This window comes from Natrix helvetica (assembly GCF_964273705.1).
Source record: "Natrix helvetica genome assembly, chromosome: 2".
Taxonomy (NCBI): Eukaryota; Metazoa; Chordata; class Lepidosauria; order Squamata; family Natricidae; genus Natrix; species Natrix helvetica.
The window spans coordinates 294,006,988-294,029,065 of record NC_138552.1 but is presented as its reverse complement, the minus strand read 5'-3'; the positions used below and the strand labels follow the sequence as shown (position 1 = coordinate 294,029,065).

General features: G+C 46.1%; 1 protein-coding gene and 1 long non-coding RNA gene across 2 annotated transcripts in view; one reads left to right on the top strand and one right to left on the bottom strand.

The window, feature by feature from the left end:
• DOC2B (double C2 domain beta) overlaps window positions 1–22,078 on the top strand; it is a 180,966-nt gene that overhangs the window by 79,415 nt on the left and 79,473 nt on the right. Inside the window, exon 5 of the mRNA XM_081945470.1 lies at window positions 17,760–17,869. Coding sequence (XP_081801596.1) covers window positions 17,760–17,869 — 110 coding nt within the window. The remainder of the gene's footprint in view (window positions 1–17,759; window positions 17,870–22,078) is intronic.
• Window positions 1–22,078, bottom strand: part of LOC309388304 — a 276,665-nt gene that overhangs the window by 203,015 nt on the left and 51,572 nt on the right. The window lies entirely within an intron of this gene.

The following is a 22,078-nucleotide window of genomic DNA, read 5'->3' as shown; positions in this document are numbered from 1 at the left end:
CGTGCGGCTGCGTTCTGCACTAGCTGCAGTCTTCGGGCGCGTCCCAAGGGAAGCCCCATGTAGAGAGCATTGCAGTAGTCCAGGCGAGACGTCACCAGTGCATGAGTGACCGTGCGTAGGGCATCCCGGTCCAGTAGGGGGTGCAATTGGTGCACCAGGCAAACCTGGTGGAACGCCCCCCTTGCCACGGCTGCCACATGGTCATCCATGGACAGCCGGGCATCTAGGAGGACGCCCAAATTGCGCGCCCGTTCCACAGGGGGCAATTGTTCGCCCCCTATGGCCAGCGATGGAGTCAGCTGGCTGAACCGAGGTGCCGGTAGCCACAGCCACTCAGTCTTGGAGGGGTTGAGTTTGAGTCTGTTGTCCCCCATCCAGACCCCGACGGCTTCTAAACACCGGGACATCACTTCGACAGCCTCGTTGGGGTGGTTTGGGGTTGAAATGTACAGCTGGGTATCATCAGCGTACAGATGATACTCAACCCCAAAACCACGAATGATCTCCCCCAGTGGCTTCACATATGTGTTGAACAGGAGAGGCGAGAGGACCGACCCCTGTGGCACCCCACAAGTGAGTGGCCTCAGGGTCGACCTCTGCTCCCCTGTCAACACACATTGCGTCCGGTCGGAGAGGTAGGAGCTGAACCACCGCAAAACGGTGCCTCCGACTCCCATCCCCTCCAGCCGGTGCAATAGGATACCATGGTCGATGGTATCAAAAGCCGCTGAGAGGTCTAATAGGACCAGGATAGAGGAACAACCTCTATCTCTGGCCCTCCAGAGATCATCAACCAACGCGACCAAGGCTGTCTCCGTGCTGTGCCCGGGTCGGAAGCCGGACTGGCGTGGGTCTAGATATTCGGATTCGTCAAGGTGTCGCGGAAATTGCTGTGCCACCACATTCTCAACAACCTTCGCTAGAAAGGGAAGGTTGGAGACTGGACGATAATTAGCTAGCTCCGTCGGGTCAAGTGAAGGCCTCTTGAGTAAGGGCCTCACCACCGCCTCTTTCAAGGCAGTTGGTAAGGATCCCTCGCCCAATGAGGCGTTCACCAGGCCCAGAAGCCAGCCTCGTGTCACCTCCCAGGTTGCCAGTACCAGCCAGGAGGGACACGGGTCCATTGAACATGTGGTGGGTCGCAGCCGTCCACGCAGCCTGTCCAAATCCTTGGGGGCAACAGAGTCAAACTCCTCCCAGAATGGTCTCACAAGACTCACTGTCGACGGCTCGTCTGGTCCACTGAAGGGGGCCCATCCGCTCCGGATCTGAGCGACTTTGTCCCCAAACTCCTCTGCTCTGCCCTGCAAGGGTGCCCCCCGCATCCTCTGCGCTAAGAGGGAGCGGGTCACCCTAAACAGGGCGGCAGGGCGGTTATCAGCGGACGCAATAAGAGCGGCACAGTGTCTACGTTTGGCTGCTCTCAATGCCACAAGGTAGGTCCGTAAATAGGCTCTTACCTGTGTTCGATCAGATTCGGAGCGTGAGGACCTCCACCTGCTCTCTAGACGTCTCCTATGGCGCTTCATCACCCTCAACTCCTCGGTATACCAAGGAGCTCGGGTGGGTCGCTGCCGTAGGAGAGGTCGCAAAGGCGTGACCCGGTCCAAGGCCCCAGCCGCCGCCCTATTCCAGGCGGCCACTAGGTCCTCCGACCGAGAGCGGGTCAGGGCTACAGGTAGTGGCCCAAGCTCCGTCTTGGAACCTATCCGGTTCCATCAGGTGCTTGGGGCGGTACCAGCTTGGACAGTCTGGTTCCGCCTCCTCGCGGTGGGGGGTAGCGCCAGGGAAGTCCAGCCGGAGACATGAGTGATCTGACCATGACAGGGGAGTAACAACTAAATCCCCTATTCCCAGATCACTCGTCCACTGCTCAGATACAAAAACAAGGTCCAGTGTGTGGCCACCTTCGTGTGTGGGGCCCTGAATTAATTGGGTCAGGTCCATGGCTGCCATGGAAGCCATGAACTCCCGAGCCACCTCAGATGCTGCTCCCGTCGACGGCAGGTTGAAATCCCCCATGACCAAAAGCTTGGGGATCTCAACCGCCGTCTCTGAGATCAGCTCGAGGAGCTCGGGCAGGGCCGCTGAAGTATAGCGAGGAGCCAAGTATACAATCAGCAGACCCCACTGCCTCCCTGGGCCCCATTTCACACCTAGGGACTCACACCCGGGTATCTGAGGAACAGTGAACTCCCTCGGCTCTAGACATTCCCGTATAACTACCGCCACCCCACCACCCTTACCCAGGGCCCGAGGCTGATGGAATGCACGGAAACCCGGTGGGCACATTTCCACGAGGGGTAAACCACCCTCGTGGCCCAAACAGGTCTCCGTTATCCCTGCAAGGTCCAGCTCCCCGTCAGAGATCAACTCATTGATGAGGGGGGCCTTATTGGTCAGACTGCCCTGAAGCAAACTCCTTGTCCCGGCAAAAAACCCTTTTATTAATTCCCTGTGAATTCTGCTCATTCCCATCCAGCAAAGTCTTTCGAGGGAGGATTTACAGTCACAGACCTTATCTGGCTTGGAGAGCTGCCAGGCCGATATCTGCAAAACCTGGCAAGGAATCTTGGAGAGTCACCAACCAATGAAGCGAACTAATTGTCTCCTGCAAGCTCCACTCCCCTATCGCTCCCCTTTTATTTCCTCTAGGAGGGGCCATTCACTGTCGACTTGTGGCCTTACTCCCAAGTCGACCTCTGTTCTTTAGCTGCTCCCTTCTTCTGGCAACTCTGTGCATGCGCACACTGGGAACAGGTTCCAGCTGTTCATCTGCCTCACTGCTGTCTGACTCTGAAGGCAGCTGATAACTGTCAGACGGCCCTGGCCCACTCTCTGCCTCCGACCCAGAGCCCTCCTCAGAGCCTTCCCCAGACTCCAGGACTGGCCCAGGTTCCTCCCCAACCTCATTGTCCGAATCTGCTGCCAGCTCCACTGAGAAAAAAGAAAACACACCCAAGCAATCTCTGCAGGCAATTTCTCCTGTGCTTGACCTATTTCTTTTTTAATGTGAGCGACTCTAAAATGTTGCACGTTGTGTGTGAAAAATCCTAACTACCTATACAGGGGCAGACCTAGCAGTGACAGACAAGGGAAAAGACGTTGGAGTAATTGGGGAAGAGGTCGGCGGAGGTGTAGAAACCGGGCAGATCTGCTGTGAAAAAAGTCAGCATTGTGTTAAGGATAACAATACCTCTGTGTGGAAAACAGAAAAGCCAACATCCTAATCCTCCAAATAGAAAACTGCCGAATAGGAAACATTATGAGCTGTGGTGGTGCAGTGGTTAAAATCAGTACTGCAGGCTAATTCTGCCGGCTGCCAGAAGTTCGGCAGTTTGATCCTGACCGGTTGAAGGCTGACTCAGCCTGCCATCCTTCTAAGGTCGGTAAAACGAGGACCCAAATTGTTGGGGGCAATATTGTTGACTCTGTAACTTGCTGAGAGGGGGCTGTAAAGCGGTATACAAGTGTAAGTGTGAGGGAGGGAGGGAAGGAAGGAAGGAAGAAAAGGAAGGAAGGAAGGAAGGCAAAGTGAAGAGAAAGAGAGGGAGAAATGGAGGAGAATGGAGAATGGAGAAAAGAGGAAGGAAGGAAGGAAGGAAGGAAGGAAGGAAGGAAGGAAGGAAGGAAGGAAGGAAGGAAGGAAGGAAGGAATCTGTGGTGGCATGGTGGTTATAATGCAGTATTGCAGGCTAACTCTGCCCACATCCAGGAAGTTCGATCCTGAATGGCTCAAGGTCAACTCAGACCTTCCATTTTTCCGAGGTCATTAAAATGAGGACCCAGATTGTTGGGGGCAAGAGGCTGACTCTAAACCGCTTAGAGAGGGATGTAAAGCACTATATAAGTGCTATTGCTATCTGGCTTAGAGATAGTCCTCAACTTACGACCTGAACCGAACCCAAAGTTTCCATCGCTAAGCAAGAAAATGGCCAGGTTTTGTCCTGTTTGATGACTTTTTTCGCCACGGTTGTTAAGCGAACCATTGCAATTGTTAAGTTGGTCAGAGGTTGTTAACTGAATCTGACTTTGCTTGTCAGAAGTCGCTGACAAGAGAGATCCCATGACCCCGGGACTCCACGGCCGTCGTAAATATGAACCAGCAGCCAAATGTCCAGCTTTTGATCCCATCACCGCTGCAATAGTCCTAAAGTGTGAGAAACGGTCATAAGTCTTCTTTTTAACAGTGCCATTGCAACTTTGAGCCGTCACAGTTGTAATTTGAGGACTTTGAGGACTACCTGTATTCTGTAATTTGAAGACTACCTGTATTATGGGGGGAAGGGGGCCTCCCTGCCTTCAGTTCTTTATAAAAATAGTAATGGCAGGGTAACACTAAATAATTTTTTTAAAAAACAAGAAAATATTCAGCAGTCATTTTGCAATTTAGGCTGATTTATTCAGGTAAATTTGTGAGTGAAACTCACCTGGATTCTGGTTTCAATTTTGTCTGAAAGTCTTGATTTTTTCCCCCCATCGGTGGTAGAACTTTTCTCATTGATTGATAAGATTGTCATTTGGAGGGGGGGTCTTTCTATTTTGATCCTTTTGCTGCAAAGAGACCGTATCTATCTATACAATGGCCTTGGGTCACTTTTTATAATATTGTGGACAGCCCAATAAATCAGACTCGCTGGATACAATACAATAGCAGATTTGGAAGGGACCTTGGAGGTCTTCTAGTCCAACCCCCTGCCTAGGCAGGAAACCCTATACCGTTTCAGACAAATGGCTATCCAACATCTTCTTAAAGACTTCCAGTGTTGGGGCATTCACAACTTCTGGAGGCAATTCTGTTCCAATGATTAATTGTTCTAACTGTCAGGAAGTTTCTCCTCAGTTCTAAGTTGCTTCTCTCCTTGATTAGTTTCCACCCATTGCTTCTTGTCCTGCCCTCAGGTGCCTTGAGAATAGCTTGACTCCCTCTTCTTTGTGGCAACCCCTGAGATATTGGAAGACTGCTATCCTGTCTCCCCTAGTCCTTCTTTTCATTAAACTAGATATGAGATGGGCAGTGAATAATAATAATAATAATAATAATAATAATAATAATAATAATAATAATAATAATAATAATAATAATAATAATAATAATAATAATAATAATAGTAGTAGTAGTAGTAGTAATAATACCAGGACTTAAAAATTGAAATCCAACGATTATGGCACAAACCAGCAGTGGTAATTCCAGTGGTAATCGGCACACTGGGTGCTATTCCAAAAGCACTGGAATTACATTTAAAACAGTTAAAACTTGACAAAATCACCATCAGTCAAATGCAAAAAGCTGCACTGCTTGGATCTGCACGTATATTACGAAAATACGTTACGACGTCCTAGGCCCCTGGGTGGGGCCCGACTAGTAATCAATGCCAAATCCGGCGAATCAACTGGCCGCTGTGATACAATCGTATAGTAGTAGTAGTAGTAGTAGTAGTAATAGTAGTAGTAGTAGTAGTAGTAATAATAATAATAATAATAATAATAATAATAATAATAATAATAATAATAATAATAATAATAATAATAATAAAAATTGTCTATTGAAGTTGTCAATCCCCCACTGAACGGAATAAAAAATGCATTAAATTTATTAAGCTGTGATATATTTTTATTTTTTACTAGCTGATAACCTGGGTATTTATTTATAGGGGGGAAATGTCTGGACCAAACATCATTTCTAATGTTGGATTTTCCCCTTTACCAGAGGGAGCCCCCTTGTGGAGTACTGTGAAGCCGTTACCACGGCAACTCCACTCCGCTGCACAGTAGAAGCCATTTTATGGCAGTACAGTAGAAGCCATTTTAAGGCACAACAGGCTGTGTGCAAAAATACTTTGGAAACAGTATTTGTCTTCAGAGAGTAAGTCATCTGTGTACCAAGTTTGGTTGAAATTGCTCAAGGCGTTCCAGAGTTATGCTGAAACACAAACACACACACACAAACAGACATATATATTTGCTCCATGTTTCTCTAAAATACACAGAAAAGTATGTATTTGGAAAATTAACGGAGCACAGAGAGTCCTTTATTTACAGACATTCGTTTAGTGAAAGTTCGAGGTTAGAAAAAAAGGGACATGACCGTTTTCACACTTAACGATCGTTGCCTCTTCCCTGTGGTCACGTGATCAAAATCCAGACACTTGGCAACTGACTCATATTTACGACAGTCGTACTGACAGAGAGTAACGCGATCTTGTTTCTCCGACAAGCAAAGTTAATAGGGAAGCCATATTCGTTCAGCGTCTGCAAGATTCACTTAACAACAGAAGGGCTTCTCTTCACAGCTGGAGCAAAAAGGTTGTAAAATGGGGCAAAACTCACTTAACAGCGATCTCGCTTAGCAATGGAGGTTTTAGGTTCAATTGTGGTCGTAAGTCGAGGACTACGTGTAGATGTTTGGGTGGAAAAGCTATCAATTAACTGAGTAAATTAATTGAGTGTTTAATACTCTTCCCCAAGCCGAAAATCGTGATATTAAATTTTGAAAAAAAATCCCTTTTCCCTTTTAGATGCTCATCGGTGGAGTTAATGAGTAAATATCACCTACTTTATCTCCTTTTCCAACAAGCAAACTCAACGGGGAAGCCAGGTTCGCTTAACGACCGTGTGATTCACTTAACAAAGGCAGTTGTTCACAATTGGAGCAAAAAGATCTTAAAATTTGGCAAAATCCGCTTAATAGCGGACTTGTTTAGCAACAGAGGTTTCGGGCTCAATTCTGGTCATAAGCCGAGGACAACCTGTATATGTTTGGTGGGGGGGGGCAAAGCTACCAATTAGCTGAGTAAATTAATTGAGTATTCGGTACTCCTCCCGATGCCAAAAATCGTCATATTAAATGAATTTAAAATATTCCTTCTCCCTTTAGAAGCTCCTCCTCGGTGGGGTTAATGAGTAAATATCACCTACTTCATTTCCCTGACATGTCTTGAAATAGGTTAAGCCAAGACATGCTTTGAAGTAAATTAATAAAAATTTTCTGGAGCTGATCTGCTGCTAATCCAATCCTTGCAAATAATAACAAAGGTAGAGAGGACGATTGCAGGCCAGCCAACTTTGATATGTTTATTTAAACAAAATTACTCGTCATTAATAATGGCAGCTTCTCTGCCTTCTCTCTGTCTCTTGTTTCTCTGATTTCTTTCCCTTTCTTTCTATCTTCCTTACTAATTTAAAGTTTACCCCTGTGGAAGAGATGTACCAGTTCTGCAAATCTGATTAAATCCCGGTTCAAACGTTGTTTGTTTTCAAAAGGAATCCATCTTCCAAAGAAGAGGGATGCGAAGCACACGAGAGAGTGAATTAAATCAATAAAAATGATTATATTTTCATCGCCGGGAGCCCTCGACTTACCACCTCAAAATTTCTGCTGCTAAGTGAGACAGTTGTTAATGGCAATAGCACTTAGACTTATATACTACTTCATCGTAGAATAGGATAGAACAGTGGTGGGCAACCCGCGGCTCGGGAGCCACATGCGGCTCTTTACACCCTTTAATGCGGCTCTTCTGTGTGCCGGGTGCCCACTCCCCTCCCTCCTCTCGGGCTTCGGAGGGAAGCTTCTGCAAAAGCCCGGGCGAGTGACAACCAATTTTGGTCCTATGACTGCAGAATGCTGCAAAATACCATAAATGCAGGCCAGTTGTTGAGTGTTTCAAATGTGATTGGAACACTCAACAAGGTGACCACAGTGTGTATGTGTGTGTGTGTGTGTGAGTGAGAAAGACAGACAGAGAGAGGAACAGAGAGAGGGAGTGAGGGAGGGAATCAGAGAGAGACTGACAGACACACACACACACACACACACACACACAGAGACAGAGAGGGGGAGGGAGGGAGAGAAAGATAGACAGACAGAGAGACACACACAGAGTGAGTGATTAAGTGAATGAGTGAGAGACAGACACACCCACATACACAGAGTGACAGAGAGAGAGGAAGGGAGGGGAGAGAGACAAAGGGAGAGACAGAGACAGACACACACACACACAGAGTGAGTGAGAGACAGACAGACACACACACACACACAGAGTGACAGAGATGGGGGAGGGAGGGAGAGAGAGACAAAGAGCCAGAGAGAGAGAGAGAAAGAAAAAGAAAAAAAGAAAGTGGGAGAGAGAGATGAAATTAAAAACAACAACATACAAACCTGACTTACTCAAACTATCCAAGGAAATGCAAGGCCAATGTTCACATTAGTGGTTGTGACTTTGTCAGTCAATGTCAGGATGTAATTTTCTCTACATTGTAAGGCAAATTTTACGGAATTTAACATTATCGATAAATAATATCATTCTAAAGTTTTTGTTTTATTAGTTGTGTTATTTGTATCCTCCCGACCTATGTGGATACTTGCATGCAGAATATTTTCAATAAAAACTTATTGAAACTAAAAACAGTGTACCATCCTATGTATTTTCGGTTTTAAAAATGTGGCTCTCAAAGTAAATTTCAATCGTGGTTTTGGCGAGATTTGGCTCAGTTGAAAAAAAAGGTTGCCCACCACTGGGATAGAATAACAGAGCTGGAAGGGGCCTTGGAGGTCTTCTAGTCCAACCCCTTGCTCAAACAGGAGACCCTATATCATGTCAGACAAATGGTTTTCCAGTCTCTTCTTAAAAACTTCCAGTGTTGGAGCATTCACGACTTCTGGAGGCAAGTTGTTCCACTGATTAATTGTTCGCACTGTCAGGAAATTTCTCCTTAATCCCAGGTTGCTTCTCTCCTTGATTAGTTTCCGCCCATTGCTGCTTGTCCTGCCTTCAGGAGCTTTGGAGAATAGCTTGACCCACTCTTCTTTGTGGCAACCCCTGAGATACTGGAACATCGGTGTTTTACAGCCCTCTCTAAGCGGTTTACAGAATCAGCCCCTTGCCCCCAAGAAATCTGGCTCCTCATTTTACCAACCTTGGAAGGATGGAAGGCTGAGTCAACCTTGAGCTGGTCAGGATCGAACTTTCTGACTGTGGGCAGAGTTATCTGCAATACTGCCTTATAACCACTGTGCCACCATGGACTCCTTCCTTCCCTCCTTCATTTTTTCTTCCTCCCTCCCTCTCCCATCCCTCCCATCCATTCTTCCTTCGCAAGCAATAGCCCTTGGGCTTATATACCACTTCACAGTCCTTTACATCCCTCTGCAAGCGGTTTACAGAGTCAGTCTCTTGCCCCCAAAAAACTGGGTCCTCATTTAACCCACCTAGGAAGGACGGAAGACTGAGTCAACCTTCAGCCGATCAGGATCGAACTTCCTAGCTGTGGGCAGAGTTAGCCTGCAATACTGCATTCTAAGCACTGTGTAATCACGGCTTCCTTCCTTCTCCTTGTTTCACTTCCTTCTCAGTTTCCTTCCTTCCTTCCCTCTCTCCCTCCCTTTCTCCCTCCCTCCCTTTGCAAGCAATAGCCCTTAGACTTATATACCGCTTCATAGTGCTTTACAGCCCTCTTTAAGCGGTTTTTACAGAGTCAGACTCTTGCCCCCAACAATCTGGGTCCTCATTTTACCGACCTTGGAAGGATGGAAAGCTGAGTCAATCTTGAGCTGGTCAGGATCGAACTTCCTGGCTGTGGGCAGAGTTACCTGCAATACTGCATTATAACCACCGTACCACCACGGATTCCTTCCTTCCTTTCTTCCTTCCTTTCCTTTCCTTTCCTTTCCTTTCCTTTCCTTTCCTTCCTCCCTCCCTCCCTCCCTCCCTCCTTCCTTCCTTCCCTCCCTCCCTCCCTCCTTTCCTCCTTCCTTATTTTCTTCTTCTCTCCCTCCCTCCTTTCCTTCCTTTGCAAGCAATAGCCCTTAGACTTATATACCGCTTCACAGTGCTTTTACAGCCCTCTCTAAGTGGTTTGCAGAGTCAGCCTCTTGCCCCCCCAAATCTGGGTCCTCATTTAACCCACCTTGGAAGGATGGAAGGCTGAGTCAACCTTGAGCCGATCAGGATCGAACTACTTGGCTGTGGGCAGAGTTAATCTGCAATGCTGCATTCTAATTACTAGGGTTAAGTGAGTTTTGCATTTCACCAACTTTTCTGCCACAATTATGAAGGGAATCCATGTAGTTTTTAAGTGAATCGTGTAGTCGTGAAGCAAATCTGACTTTCCCCATTGACTTTGCTTGTTGGAAACCAGCTGCAAATGGTTGTCACTGGTGCTCAGGGCAGTGCAACGTCCTAAGTACATGCCAGTTGCCAACTGCCCAGATTTTGATCACATGACCAGGGAAAGGTCTGCCATCTTGACTGAAGTATTCTACTGTCCCTGAAACCTCTGGCAGCACATTCCTTCCTTGTTGTCTCTTGCTGATATTTCACAGCGTTTAAGCAATTACAGTCCTATGTCAGCTTCATCAAGGTTAATTGGACCAGTCTGTTTTTTCTAATGGATTCAATCTTACCCATCATGGCTCTAACTGATTAGTTGGCTTAATCAGTTTGGTTTTATAGCTGAGCGGTAAACCTGATGGTTGGGATGAAGATGGTTGGATGGGTGAGTTTGACAGGGATCAAGGTGGAAGTCACAAAGCAAAGATACCCAGTCATTCTTCTCTTCTCTTCTGTTCTCTTCTGTTCTCTTCTGTTCTGTTCTGTTCTCTTCTCTTCTCTTCCCTTCCCTTCCCTTCCCTTCCCTTTTCTTCTCCATTCTCAATAAAGATTCTAGTCTGTTCCATTCCATTCCATCTAATTCATTATCTTCTATTCCCCTCCCCTCCTCCTCTCCTCTCCTCTTCTGTTCTCTTCTCCGCTCCTCTCCTCTCTTCTTCTGTTCCATTCTCAATAAAGATTCTATTTCTATTTGATTTGATTTCATTCAATTCAATTTACATTCCATTATTCTATTCTATCCTATTCTATTCTATATTTCTATCCTATTCTCTGTTTTCTATTCTATTCTATTCTATTCTATTTAGATTCTATTCCATTTCATTCCATCCTCAATAGATTATCCTCTTCTCTTCCCTTCCCTCCCTTTGCTTTGCTTTGCTATTCTATTCTATTCTATTCTATTCTATTCTATTCTATTCTATTTAGATTCCATTCCATTTCATTCCATCCTCAATAGATTATCCTCTTCTCTTCCCTTCCCTCCCTTCCCATTGCTTTGCTTTGCTTTGCTTTGCTTTGCTATTCTATTCTATTCTATTCTATTCTATTCTATTCTATTTAGATTCCATTCCATTTCATTCCATTCTCAATATTATCTATTTCTCTTCTCTTCCCTTCCCTTCCCTTCCCTTCCCTTCCCATTTCTATTCTATTCTATTTAGATTCTATTCCATTCCATTTCATTCCATTCTCAATATTATCTGTTTCTCTTCTCTTCTCTTCTCTTCTCTTCTCTTCTCTTCTCTTCTCTTCTCTTCTCTTCCCTTCCCTTCCCTTCCCTTCCCTTCCCTTCCCATTGCTATTCTATTCTATTCTATTCTATTCTATTCATTGCTATCCTACTCCATCCCATCCTATCCTTCCCACCACCGGAAGGGTCAAAACAAGCGAAGCCTTCTCAAAACTCCTGGACGGTACTTTAGTCGTGCAAGGATAAAACTGTCCCTTGAAAATGGATGCTTATTTTCAAGAACGGAACAAACCTCCAGGAAATAAACCAGAGCAGCAATTCCACTGAATGTCAGCAATATATTATTATTATGCTGAGTTACGGAGTCGTTTTAAAGGGCCGGGAACCCTATTATGTTCCCATTAATTGCCATTTTCCCCCCCTAACTCTCACATCCCGCCCTGTGCAGAGTTTTACATCGGGCCCTGACTGAATATATCTTCTTTACAAGAAAGGTCAGTTCCATTTTTTAGGATGGCACAATGCTTGGCAACTTCTTGGTTCAAGCTGTATATTTCCTTTGGCATTTTGAAAGGGCACAGAGTCCGCAGCAAAACGCGACTTAGCCAGAACGGAGCTCCCCGTGCAGAATTCTGCAGCAAATACAGTGAGTCCTCCACTTACGACCGCAATTGACCCCAAAATGTGCGTTGCTAAGTGAGAAATTTCTTAAGTGAGTTTTTGTGCCGTTTTACAATCTTTCTCCCCACAGTTGTTAAGTGAATCACGGCAGTTGTTAAATTAGTAGCTTGGTCGTTAAGTGAATCTGGCTTCCCCAGTGGCTTTGCTTGCCAGAAGGTCGCAAAAGGGGAAATCGCGTGACACCCCCATCCCCCGGGACGCTGCGTCCGTCATAAATGTGAACCAGTTGTCAAGCCTCGAAATTTCATTCAAGTGATTGTGGGGATGCTACAGCCCAGTCGAAAGTGTGAAAAATGGTTGCAAGTAACTTTTTGTTGTAACGTTGGATGGTCACTAAATGAACTGTTGTACATCAAGGATTACCTGTACTTACGACTGCTATTGCGACTTCAACTTCCCTCACTCGGCAATATATATTAAGCGAGACACGCCTAATTTTGGGAGTTTTTGTGCACGGTTGTTAAGTGAATCACTGCAGTTGATTCACATGGTCGTTAAGCAGATCTGGCTTCCCCATTGATGCTGCTTGTCAGAAGATGGCTGGGAAGATCAGAAATTGTGATCATGTGATCATGTTGCCAAACACCTCAATTTTGTTCATGTAAATGTAGGAATACTGCAATGGTCGTAAGTCTGAGGACTGCTCTTAAGTCACTTTTTAGTTATAGGTTTGAACAGTCACTAAACAAATATGTGCATGTTGAGGACTGGGTAATGTGCAAGTAATGTTCAACTTCTGATGGTAACTTTAATCAATCCTTAAGCACAAAAGCCCGCTTGGACCAATCACCAGGAGACGCTGAGTTCTAGTCCCGCCTTAGACATGAATGTTAACTAGGTGACTGTGGCCCAATCACCAAGAGACAGTGAGCTCTAGTTCCACCTTAGGCATGAAAGCCATTGGGGTGATTTTGGACCAATCACCAGGAGACAGTGAGTTCTAGTTCCACCTTAGGCATGAAAGCCATTGGGGTGATTTTGGACCAATCACCAGGAGACAGTGAGTTCTAGTTCCACCTTAGGCATGAAAGCCAATTGGGTGACTGTGGCCCAATCACCAAGAGACAGTGAGCTCTAGTTCCACCTTAGGCATGAAAGCCAATTGGCTGACTGTGGCCCAATCACCAAGAGACAGTGAGCTCTAGTTCCACCTTAGGCATGAAAGCCAATTGGGTGACTTTGGACCAATCACCAAGAGACAGTGAGCTCTAGTTCCACCTTAGGCATGAAAGCCATTGGGGTGATTTTGGACCAATCACCAGGAGACAGTGAGTTCTAGTTCCACCTTAGGCATGAAAGCCATTGGGGTGATTTTGGACCAATCACCAAGAGACAGTGAGCTCTAGTTCCACCTTAGGCATGAAAGCCATTGGGGTGATTTTGGACCAATCACCAGGAGACAGTGAGTTCTAGTTCCACCTTAGGCATGAAAGCCATTGGGGTGATTTTGGACCAATCACCAGGAGACAGTGAGTTCTAGTTCCACCTTAGACATGAAAGCCAATTGGGTGACTTTGGACCAATCACCAAGAGGCAGTGAGCTCTAGTTCCACCTTAGGCATGAAAGCCAATTGGGTGACTTTGGACCAATCACCAAGAGACAGTGAGTTCTAGTTCCAACTTAGGCATGAAAGCCAATTGGGTGACTTTGGACCAATCACCAAGAGACAGTGAGTTCTAGTTCCACCTTAGGCATGAAAGCCAATTGGGTGACTTTGGACCAATCACCAAGAGACAGTGAGCTCTAGTTCCACCTTAGGCATGAAAGCCATTGGGGTGATTTTGGACCAATCACCAGGAGACAGTGAGTTCTAGTTCCACCTTAGGCATGAAAGCCATTGGGGTGATTTTGGACCAATCACCAAGAGACAGTGAGCTCTAGTTCCACCTTAGGCATGAAAGCCATTGGGGTGATTTTGGACCAATCACCAGGAGACAGTGAGTTCTAGTTCCACCTTAGGCATGAAAGCCATTGGGGTGATTTTGGACCAATCACCAGGAGACAGTGAGTTCTAGTTCCACCTTAGACATGAAAGCCAATTGGGTGACTTTGGACCAATCACCAAGAGGCAGTGAGCTCTAGTTCCACCTTAGGCATGAAAGCCAATTGGGTGACTTTGGACCAATCACCAAGAGACAGTGAGTTCTAGTTCCAACTTAGGCATGAAAGCCAATTGGGTGACTTTGGACCAATCACCAAGAGACAGTGAGTTCTAGTTCCACCTTAGGCATGAAAGCCAATTGGGTGACTTTGGACCAATCACCAAGAGACAGTGAGTTCTAGTTCCACCTTAGGCATGAAAGCCATTGGGGTGATTTTGGACCAATCACCAGGAGACAGTGAGTTCTAGTTCCACCTTAGGCATGAAAGCCATTGGGGTGATTTTGGACCAATCACCAGGAGACAGTGAGTTCTAGTTCCACCTTAGGCATGAAAGCCAATTGGGTGACTGTGGCCCAATCACCAAGAGACAGTGAGTTCTAGTTCCACCTTAGGCATGAAAGCCAATTGGGTGACTGTGGCCCAATCACCAAGAGACAGTGAGTTCTAGTTCCACCTTAGGCATGAAAGCCATTGGGGTGATTTTGGACCAATCACCAGGAGACAGTGAGTTCTAGTTCCACCTTAGGCATGAAAGCCAATTGCGTGACTGTGGCCCAATCACCAAGAGACAGTGAGCTCTAGTTCCACCTTAGGCATGAAAGCCAATTGGGTGACTTTGGACCAATCACCAAGAGACAGTGAGCTCTAGTTCCACCTTAGGCATGAAAGCCAATTGGGTGATTTTGGACCAATCACCAGGAGACAGTGAGTTCTAGTTCCACCTTAGGCATGAAAGCCAATTGGGTGACTGTGGCCCAATCACCAAGAGACAGTGAGTTCTAGTTCCACCTTAGGCATGAAAGCCAATTGGGTGACTGTGGCCCAATCACCAAGAGACAGTGAGTTCTAGTTCCACCTTAGGCATGAAAGCCATTGGGGTGATTTTGGACCAATCACCAGGAGACAGTGAGTTCTAGTTCCACCTTAGGCATGAAAGCCAATTGCGTGACTGTGGCCCAATCACCAAGAGACAGTGAGCTCTAGTTCCACCTTAGGCATGAAAGCCAATTGGGTGATTTTGGACCAATCACCAGGAGACAGTGAGTTCTAGTTCCACCTTAGGCATGAAAGCCAATTGGGTGACTGTGGCCCAATCACCAAGAGACAGTGAGTTCTAGTTCCACCTTAGGCATGAAAGCCAATTGGGTGACTGTGGCCCAATCACCAAGAGACAGTGAGTTCTAGTTCCACCTTAGGCATGAAAGCCATTGGGGTGATTTTGGACCAATCACCAGGAGACAGTGAGTTCTAGTTCCACCTTAGGCATGAAAGCCAATTGGGTGACTGTGGCCCAATCACCAAGAGACAGTGAGTTCTAGTTCCACCTTAGGCATGAAAGCCATTGGGGTGATTTTGGACCAATCACCAAGAGACAGTGAGCTCTAGTTCCACCTTAGGCATGAAAGCCAATTGGGTGACTTTGGACCAATCACCAAGAGACAGTGAGCTCTAGTTCCACCTTAGGCATGAAAGCCAATTGGGTGACTTTGGACCAATCACCAAGAGACAGTGAGCTCTAGTTCCACCTTAGGCATGAAAGTCAATTGGGTGACTTTGGACCAATCACCAGGAGACAGTGAGCTCTAGTTCCACCTTAGGCATGAAAGCCAATTGGGTGACTTTGGACCAATCACCAAGAGACAGTGAGCTCTAGTTCCACCTTAGGCATGAAAGCCATTGGGGTGATTTTGGACCAATCACCAGGAGACAGTGAGCTCTAGTTCCACCTTAGGCATGAAAGCCAATTGGGTGACTGTGGCCCAATCACCAAGAGACAGTGAGCTCTAGTTCCACCTTAGGCATGAAAGCCAATTGGGTGACTTTGGACCAATCACCAAGAGACAGTGAGCTCTAGTTCCACCTTAGGCATGAAAGCCATTGGGGTGATTTTGGACCAATCACCAGGAGACAGTGAGCTCTAGTTCCACCTTAGGCATGAAAGCCAATTGGGTGACTTTGGACCAATCACCAAGAGACAGTGAGCTCTAGTTCCACCTTAGGCATGAAAGCCATTGGGGTGACTGTGGCCCAATCACCAAGAGACAGTGAGCTCTAGTTCCACCTTAGGCATGAAAGCCAATTGGGTGACTTTGGACCAATCACCAAGAGACAGTGAGCTCTAGTTCCACCTTAGGCATGAAAGCCATTGGGGTGATTTTGGACCAATCACCAGGAGACAGTGAGTTCTAGTTCCACCTTAGGCATGAAAGCCAATTGGGTGACTGTGGCCCAATCACCAAGAGACAGTGAGCTCTAATTCCACCTTAGGCATGAAAGCCATTGGAGTGATTTTGGACCAATCACCAGGAGACAGTGAGCTCTAGTTCCACCTTAGGCATGAAAGCCAATTGGGTGACTGTGGCCCAATCACCAAGAGACAGTGAGTTCTAGTTCCACCTTAGGCATGAAAGCCATTGGGGTGATTTTGGACCAATCACCAGGAGACAGTGAGTTCTAGTTCCACCTTAGGCATGAAAGCCAATTGGGTGACTGTGGCCCAATCACCAAGAGACAGTGAGCTCTAGTTCCACCTTAGGCATGAAAGCCAATTGGGTGACTTTGGACCAATCACCAAGAGACAGTGAGTTCTAGTTCCACCTTAGGCATGAAAGCCAATTGGGTGACTGTGGCCCAATCACCAAGAGACAGTGAGCTCTAGTTCCACCTTAGGCATGAAAGCCAATTGGGTGACTTTGGACCAATCACCAGGAGACAGTGAGCTCTAGTTCCACCTTAGGCATGAAAGCCAATTGGGTGACTGTGGCCCAATCACCAAGAGACAGTGAGCTCTAGTTCCACCTTAGGCATGAAAGCCATTGGGGTGATTTTGGACCAATCACCAGGAGACAGTGAGTTCTAGTTCCACCTTAGGCATGAAAGCCATTGGGGTGATTTTGGACCAATCACCAGGAGACAGTGAGTTCTAGTTCCACCTTAGGCATGAAAGCCATTGGGGTGATTTTGGACCAATCACCAGGAGACAGTGAGTTCTAGTTCCACCTTAGGCATGAAAGCCATTGGGGTGATTTTGGACCAATCACCAGGAGACAGTGAGTTCTAGTCCTGCCTTAGATATGAATGTTAACTGGGTGACTGTGCCCCAATCACCAGGAGACTGAGTTCTTCTAGTACAGCCTTAGGCATGAAAGCTTCTAGGTGATTCTGGGCCAATCGCCAGGAGACGGTGAGTTCTAGTCCCGCCTTAGGCATGAAAGTCATCTGGGTAACCCTTGCCCCAATCACCAGGAGGCAGGGAGTTCTAGTCCCTCCCTTAGGCACGAAAGCTTGTTGGGCCAGTCACATGCTTTCAGCCCAGTGGTGGGTTCCGGATCCCGTCGCAATCGGTACACTGCGACGGTGCTGGGCATCCACCACGGGCACGCGCGCTGCGTACGCATGCGCACCCACCGCCCTGCGAGTACATGCGCACATCGCACAGTTGGCTTAAATACTGTTCCGGTAGAGTCGCTGCTGCTCCCAGCAACCACCGGTATACCCGTACTGAGCCGTACCGGCTGAAACCCACCACTGTTTGAGCCCAACCCACCTCACAGGGTTGTTGTGGGGAAAATGGTAGGAGGAAAGAAAGTTCTGTGTGTTTGCGGCCTTGAGTTATGCGTATAAACTGATTTATCGTATTTTCTTTCTCCCACCCCCCACCCCTCCCCCTCAGGCGAACAAACTGAGGACCAAAACTTTGCGGAATACCTTAAATCCCACTTGGAATGAAACTCTCACCTACTACGGGATCACCGACGAAGACATGATCCGCAAAACGCTCAGGTGAGTCTGCGTCCGCCTGCCAGGTAGACCAGACAGGGGACCACGGCCAGGTGAGTGAATTCTAGCTTATTATCAGGCTGCCTCAACAGAATCTCGCACGTCTGAAGGTATGAGTCTCCCTCGGTCTCTTTTAAAGCCTGAGAAATCATTTCTGGATCTCTTTCTCCGTCCGTTATGTGGCTGAGGGCTCAGCTGTCCCTTATCTGATTGTTCCCTAGGCAGCTTTTCTTCCTCCGTCTATCAAGGCCGTTCTCACATACTAACGGTGTCAGACTCGTTTTCATTGAGGGCCGCATCAGGGTTGCGTTTGACCTCGGGGAAGGGGGCGTGGCCAGGGTGGGCGTGGCCAGCTCGACATCACTCGTGTCAGTGGTCCCTGTGGTGGCTGGAGGCGCTCTGCCAGGATCGGGAGGATCACGGGTGGGCCAGATCTAAGCACCTTGCGAGCCGGCTCCAGCCCCCAGGCCTTGAGTTTGACACCCCTGTCCCATACCATTATAGGTAGTCCTTGACTTACGACCACAATTGAGCCCAAAGTTTCTGTTGCTGAGTGAGATAGTTGTTCAGTCAATTTTGTCCCATTCTGCAACCTTTCTTGCCACAGTTGTTAAGTGAATCACTGTAATTCTTAACACGTTGTTAAGTGAATCACTGTAGTTCTTAAAACGGTTGTTAAGTGAATCACTGTAGTTCTTAACACGGTTGTTAAGTGAATCTGGCCTGTCAGAAATTCGCAAAAGATTATCACATGACCGAGGGACACGACCACCGTCATAAATATGGGTCAGTTGCCAAAGGATATTGGAACGGTCATAAATATGAGACAGTGACTCTGGCTCCCCCCCCCCCCCGGACAAAACTTACATTGCTAAGCGAGAAATTTGTTAAGTGAGTTTTGTTCCATTTTACGACTTTCTCTTGCCACGTTTGCTAAGCGAATCACTGCACTTGTTAAATTAGTAACGCCGTTGTTAAGCGGATCTGACTTTGCTTGTCAGAAAGTTGCTAAAGGGATCACGTGACACTGCCACGGTCATAAATATGAGCCAAGAGTCACCTGACCAAGGGGATGCTGCCACTTCGTCACTTTTTCCAGCACCGTTGTGACTTCGAGCAATCCTTAAATGAACCGTCATAAGTCGAGGACCACCAGAGCCCTATTCGACTTGCAAAATTGTGGGTCAAGTCTGTCTGGCTTTTGAAGTGTTTTAAATCTCCTTTTGATGGATTATATCAAGACCAATCAGATGGATCTTGGTCTGTTCCAGTGGCTAACCATTTCCCCAAAGCGTAAAATATATTTTCCCCAGACAATGCCAGAGCTTAAAGCTGATTTATCTTTCCTTCCCAATTACTTACTTAACATATTTTCCCCATATTTTCTCAGCTTGGTAAATTCTCAGCTTTGAGCAAAACTAAATTGACTTACCTGGAAAGACAATGGGGGTGATTCCTGGCGCACCCAGGGGTTGAAAATGCAAATTTTCCATTTTGATTCGCTCGTAACTCTGCAACATCCCAATTAGGCACTTTGAAGCATGACGGCTGGATGCAATCGAAGCGGCGGTAAACTCGATTTTAATTTCAGTGGGATTTTCATTTTTAAACGTCCCTGCTTTGTATTTTTACGAGGCGGTTTAAGGGTGGAGATGTTTTAAACCGAGAACGGGAGTAATAAAATACAAATCAGGGTTTTAAAATGCAGTCATAAAATACCCTTTCGGGGGGATTTAGAAATGTCAAGGAAATTATCACTTGCTAATATAGAATTACTTAGCTGTAAATAACTGAGGCTGCTCGAAGCTTGAGATGTACGGCACATACCATAAATTTTACAATAATAGTAATTTAAAAAGTGAGTACAGATAATTCTTGACTTACAACCGTTAATTTAGTGAACTGTTCAAAGTTACAATGAAAAAAGTGAATTAGGACTTTTCCCCACACTTATGACCGTTGGATCCAGCATCCTCATAGTCATGCGATCAAAATTTGGATGTTTAGCAACCGATTCACACTTATGACCATTGCTGTGTGAGATCATTCGATCCCCTTTTGCGACCTTCTGAGGAGCGAAGTCAACGAGAAAGCCAGATTCACTTAACAACCATGTCTCTAACTTAACAACTGCAGCGGTTCACTTAACAACCGTAGCAAAAAAAAAGTTGTGAAATGGGGGAAAACTCACTTAACAACTTGGCAAGATAAATTTCAAGCTCAATTGTAAGTCGAGGACTTCCAATATATAGGTAGTCCTCGACTTACAGCGAGGGGATTGTTCAAACTTACAACAGCACTGAAAAAAGTGGCTTCTCATGACTATTTTTTCACACTTATGAACCTTCCAGCAGTCCCCCATGAGCATGGGATCAAAATTCAGACGCTTGGCAATTGACTCATATTTATGACGGTCGCAATGTGATTCCTTTTGTGACCTTTGGACAAGCAAAGTCAATGGGGAAGCCAGTTTCACTTAACAACCATATTACTAATTTAACAACTGCGACGAGTAGGCAGCATCACCACCAGATGGATTCGTAACTGGCTGACCAACCACACTCAACGTGTAGTCCTCAATGGAACTGCATCTACATGGAGGGAAGTATGCAGTGGAGTACCCCAAGGCTCTGTTTTAGGCCCAGTACTCTTCAACATCTTCATCAATTATTTGGATGAGGGGAAAAATGGGGAACTCATCAAATTTGCAGATGACACCAAGCTGGCAGGAATAGCCAACACTCCAGAAGACAGGCTTAAGATACAGAAGGATCTTGACAAACTTGAACAGTGGGCACTATCTAATAAAATGAAATTCAATGGTGAAAAGAGTAAGGTTCTACATTTAGGCAACAAAAATGGAATGCACAGGTACAGTATAGGTGGTACCTTCCTCAATAGTAGTAACTGTGAGAGGGATCTTGGAGTCCTCATGGACAACCATTTAAATAGGAGCCAGCCGTGTGCAGCAGCTGCCAAAAAAGCCAACACAGTTCTAGGCTGCATCAACAGAGGGAGAGAATCAAGGTAAAGTTTTAATACCACTTTATAAGGCCTTGGTAATACTGCATTCAGTTTTGGTCTCCATGATTTAAAAAAGGATGTGGAGACTCTAGAAAGAGTGCAGAGAAGAGCAACAAAGAGGATTAGGGGACTGGAGGCTAAAATATATGAAGAACGGTTGCAGGAACTGGATATGTCTAGTTTAATGAAAAGAAGGACTAGGGGAGACATGATAGCAGTCTTCCACTATCTCAGGGGTTGCCCCAAAGAAGAGGGAGTCAAGGTATTCTCCAAGGCACCCGAGGGTAGAAGAAGAAGCAATGGGTGGAAACTAATCAAGGAGAGAAGCAACCCAGAACTGAGGACAAACTTCCTGACAGTGAGAACAATTAATCAGTGGAACAGAAGTTGCCTCCAGAAGTTGTGAATTCTCCGACACTGGATGTTTTTAAGAAGAGATTGGATAACTATTTGACTGAAGTGGTGTAGGGTTTCCTGCCTAAGCATGGGGTTGGACTAGAAGACCTCCAAGGTCCCTTCAATTATTCTATTCTGAAGATTCACTTAATAACTGCAGCAAGGAAGGTCATAAAAAGGGGTAAAATTCACTTCACAAATGTCTCACTGAACAAAAGATGGTTTGGGCTCAATTGCAGTCATAAGTCGAGGATGACCTGTGCACGGCGCCACTTTAAGCGGCCAAGAACTCCAGAGAGGTTGCGATGAGTTTGTATGTGTGAATAATGCGATATTCGATTTAGTGCAAATTGCAAATTGATACCGGGAGGCGTTTAATTTGTCCCAGATCCACTTAATATGAGGCGAAGGTGTGTGTCGTTGCGGCTGGTGAATTTTGAAGCTGCTAATTTTCTTCCTTGCAAAATGAGGAGAAACAAACTTTTGTCTGCAGAAAAACGGTGCAGGTTTTTTAAAAAAACCTAAAACTCGTTTTTGTCGGTGTCGGCTTATCTTTTGGAAGAATGGTTGGAGTTTTGATTATCCTCTGCTTTCTCTAACGACTCTGTGAACCGTCAATTTAAATTATAAGTATATGATTATCTGTTCCTGACGTATCTCACGAATATACATATAAACATTGATGTATAAAAAATTGTATTGCCTCTTTTTGTTGAGCTGGAACCAATCAACCTGTTTACCATACCTTGACATATGACCACAAGGGAGCTCAACATTTCTGTTGCTAAGCGA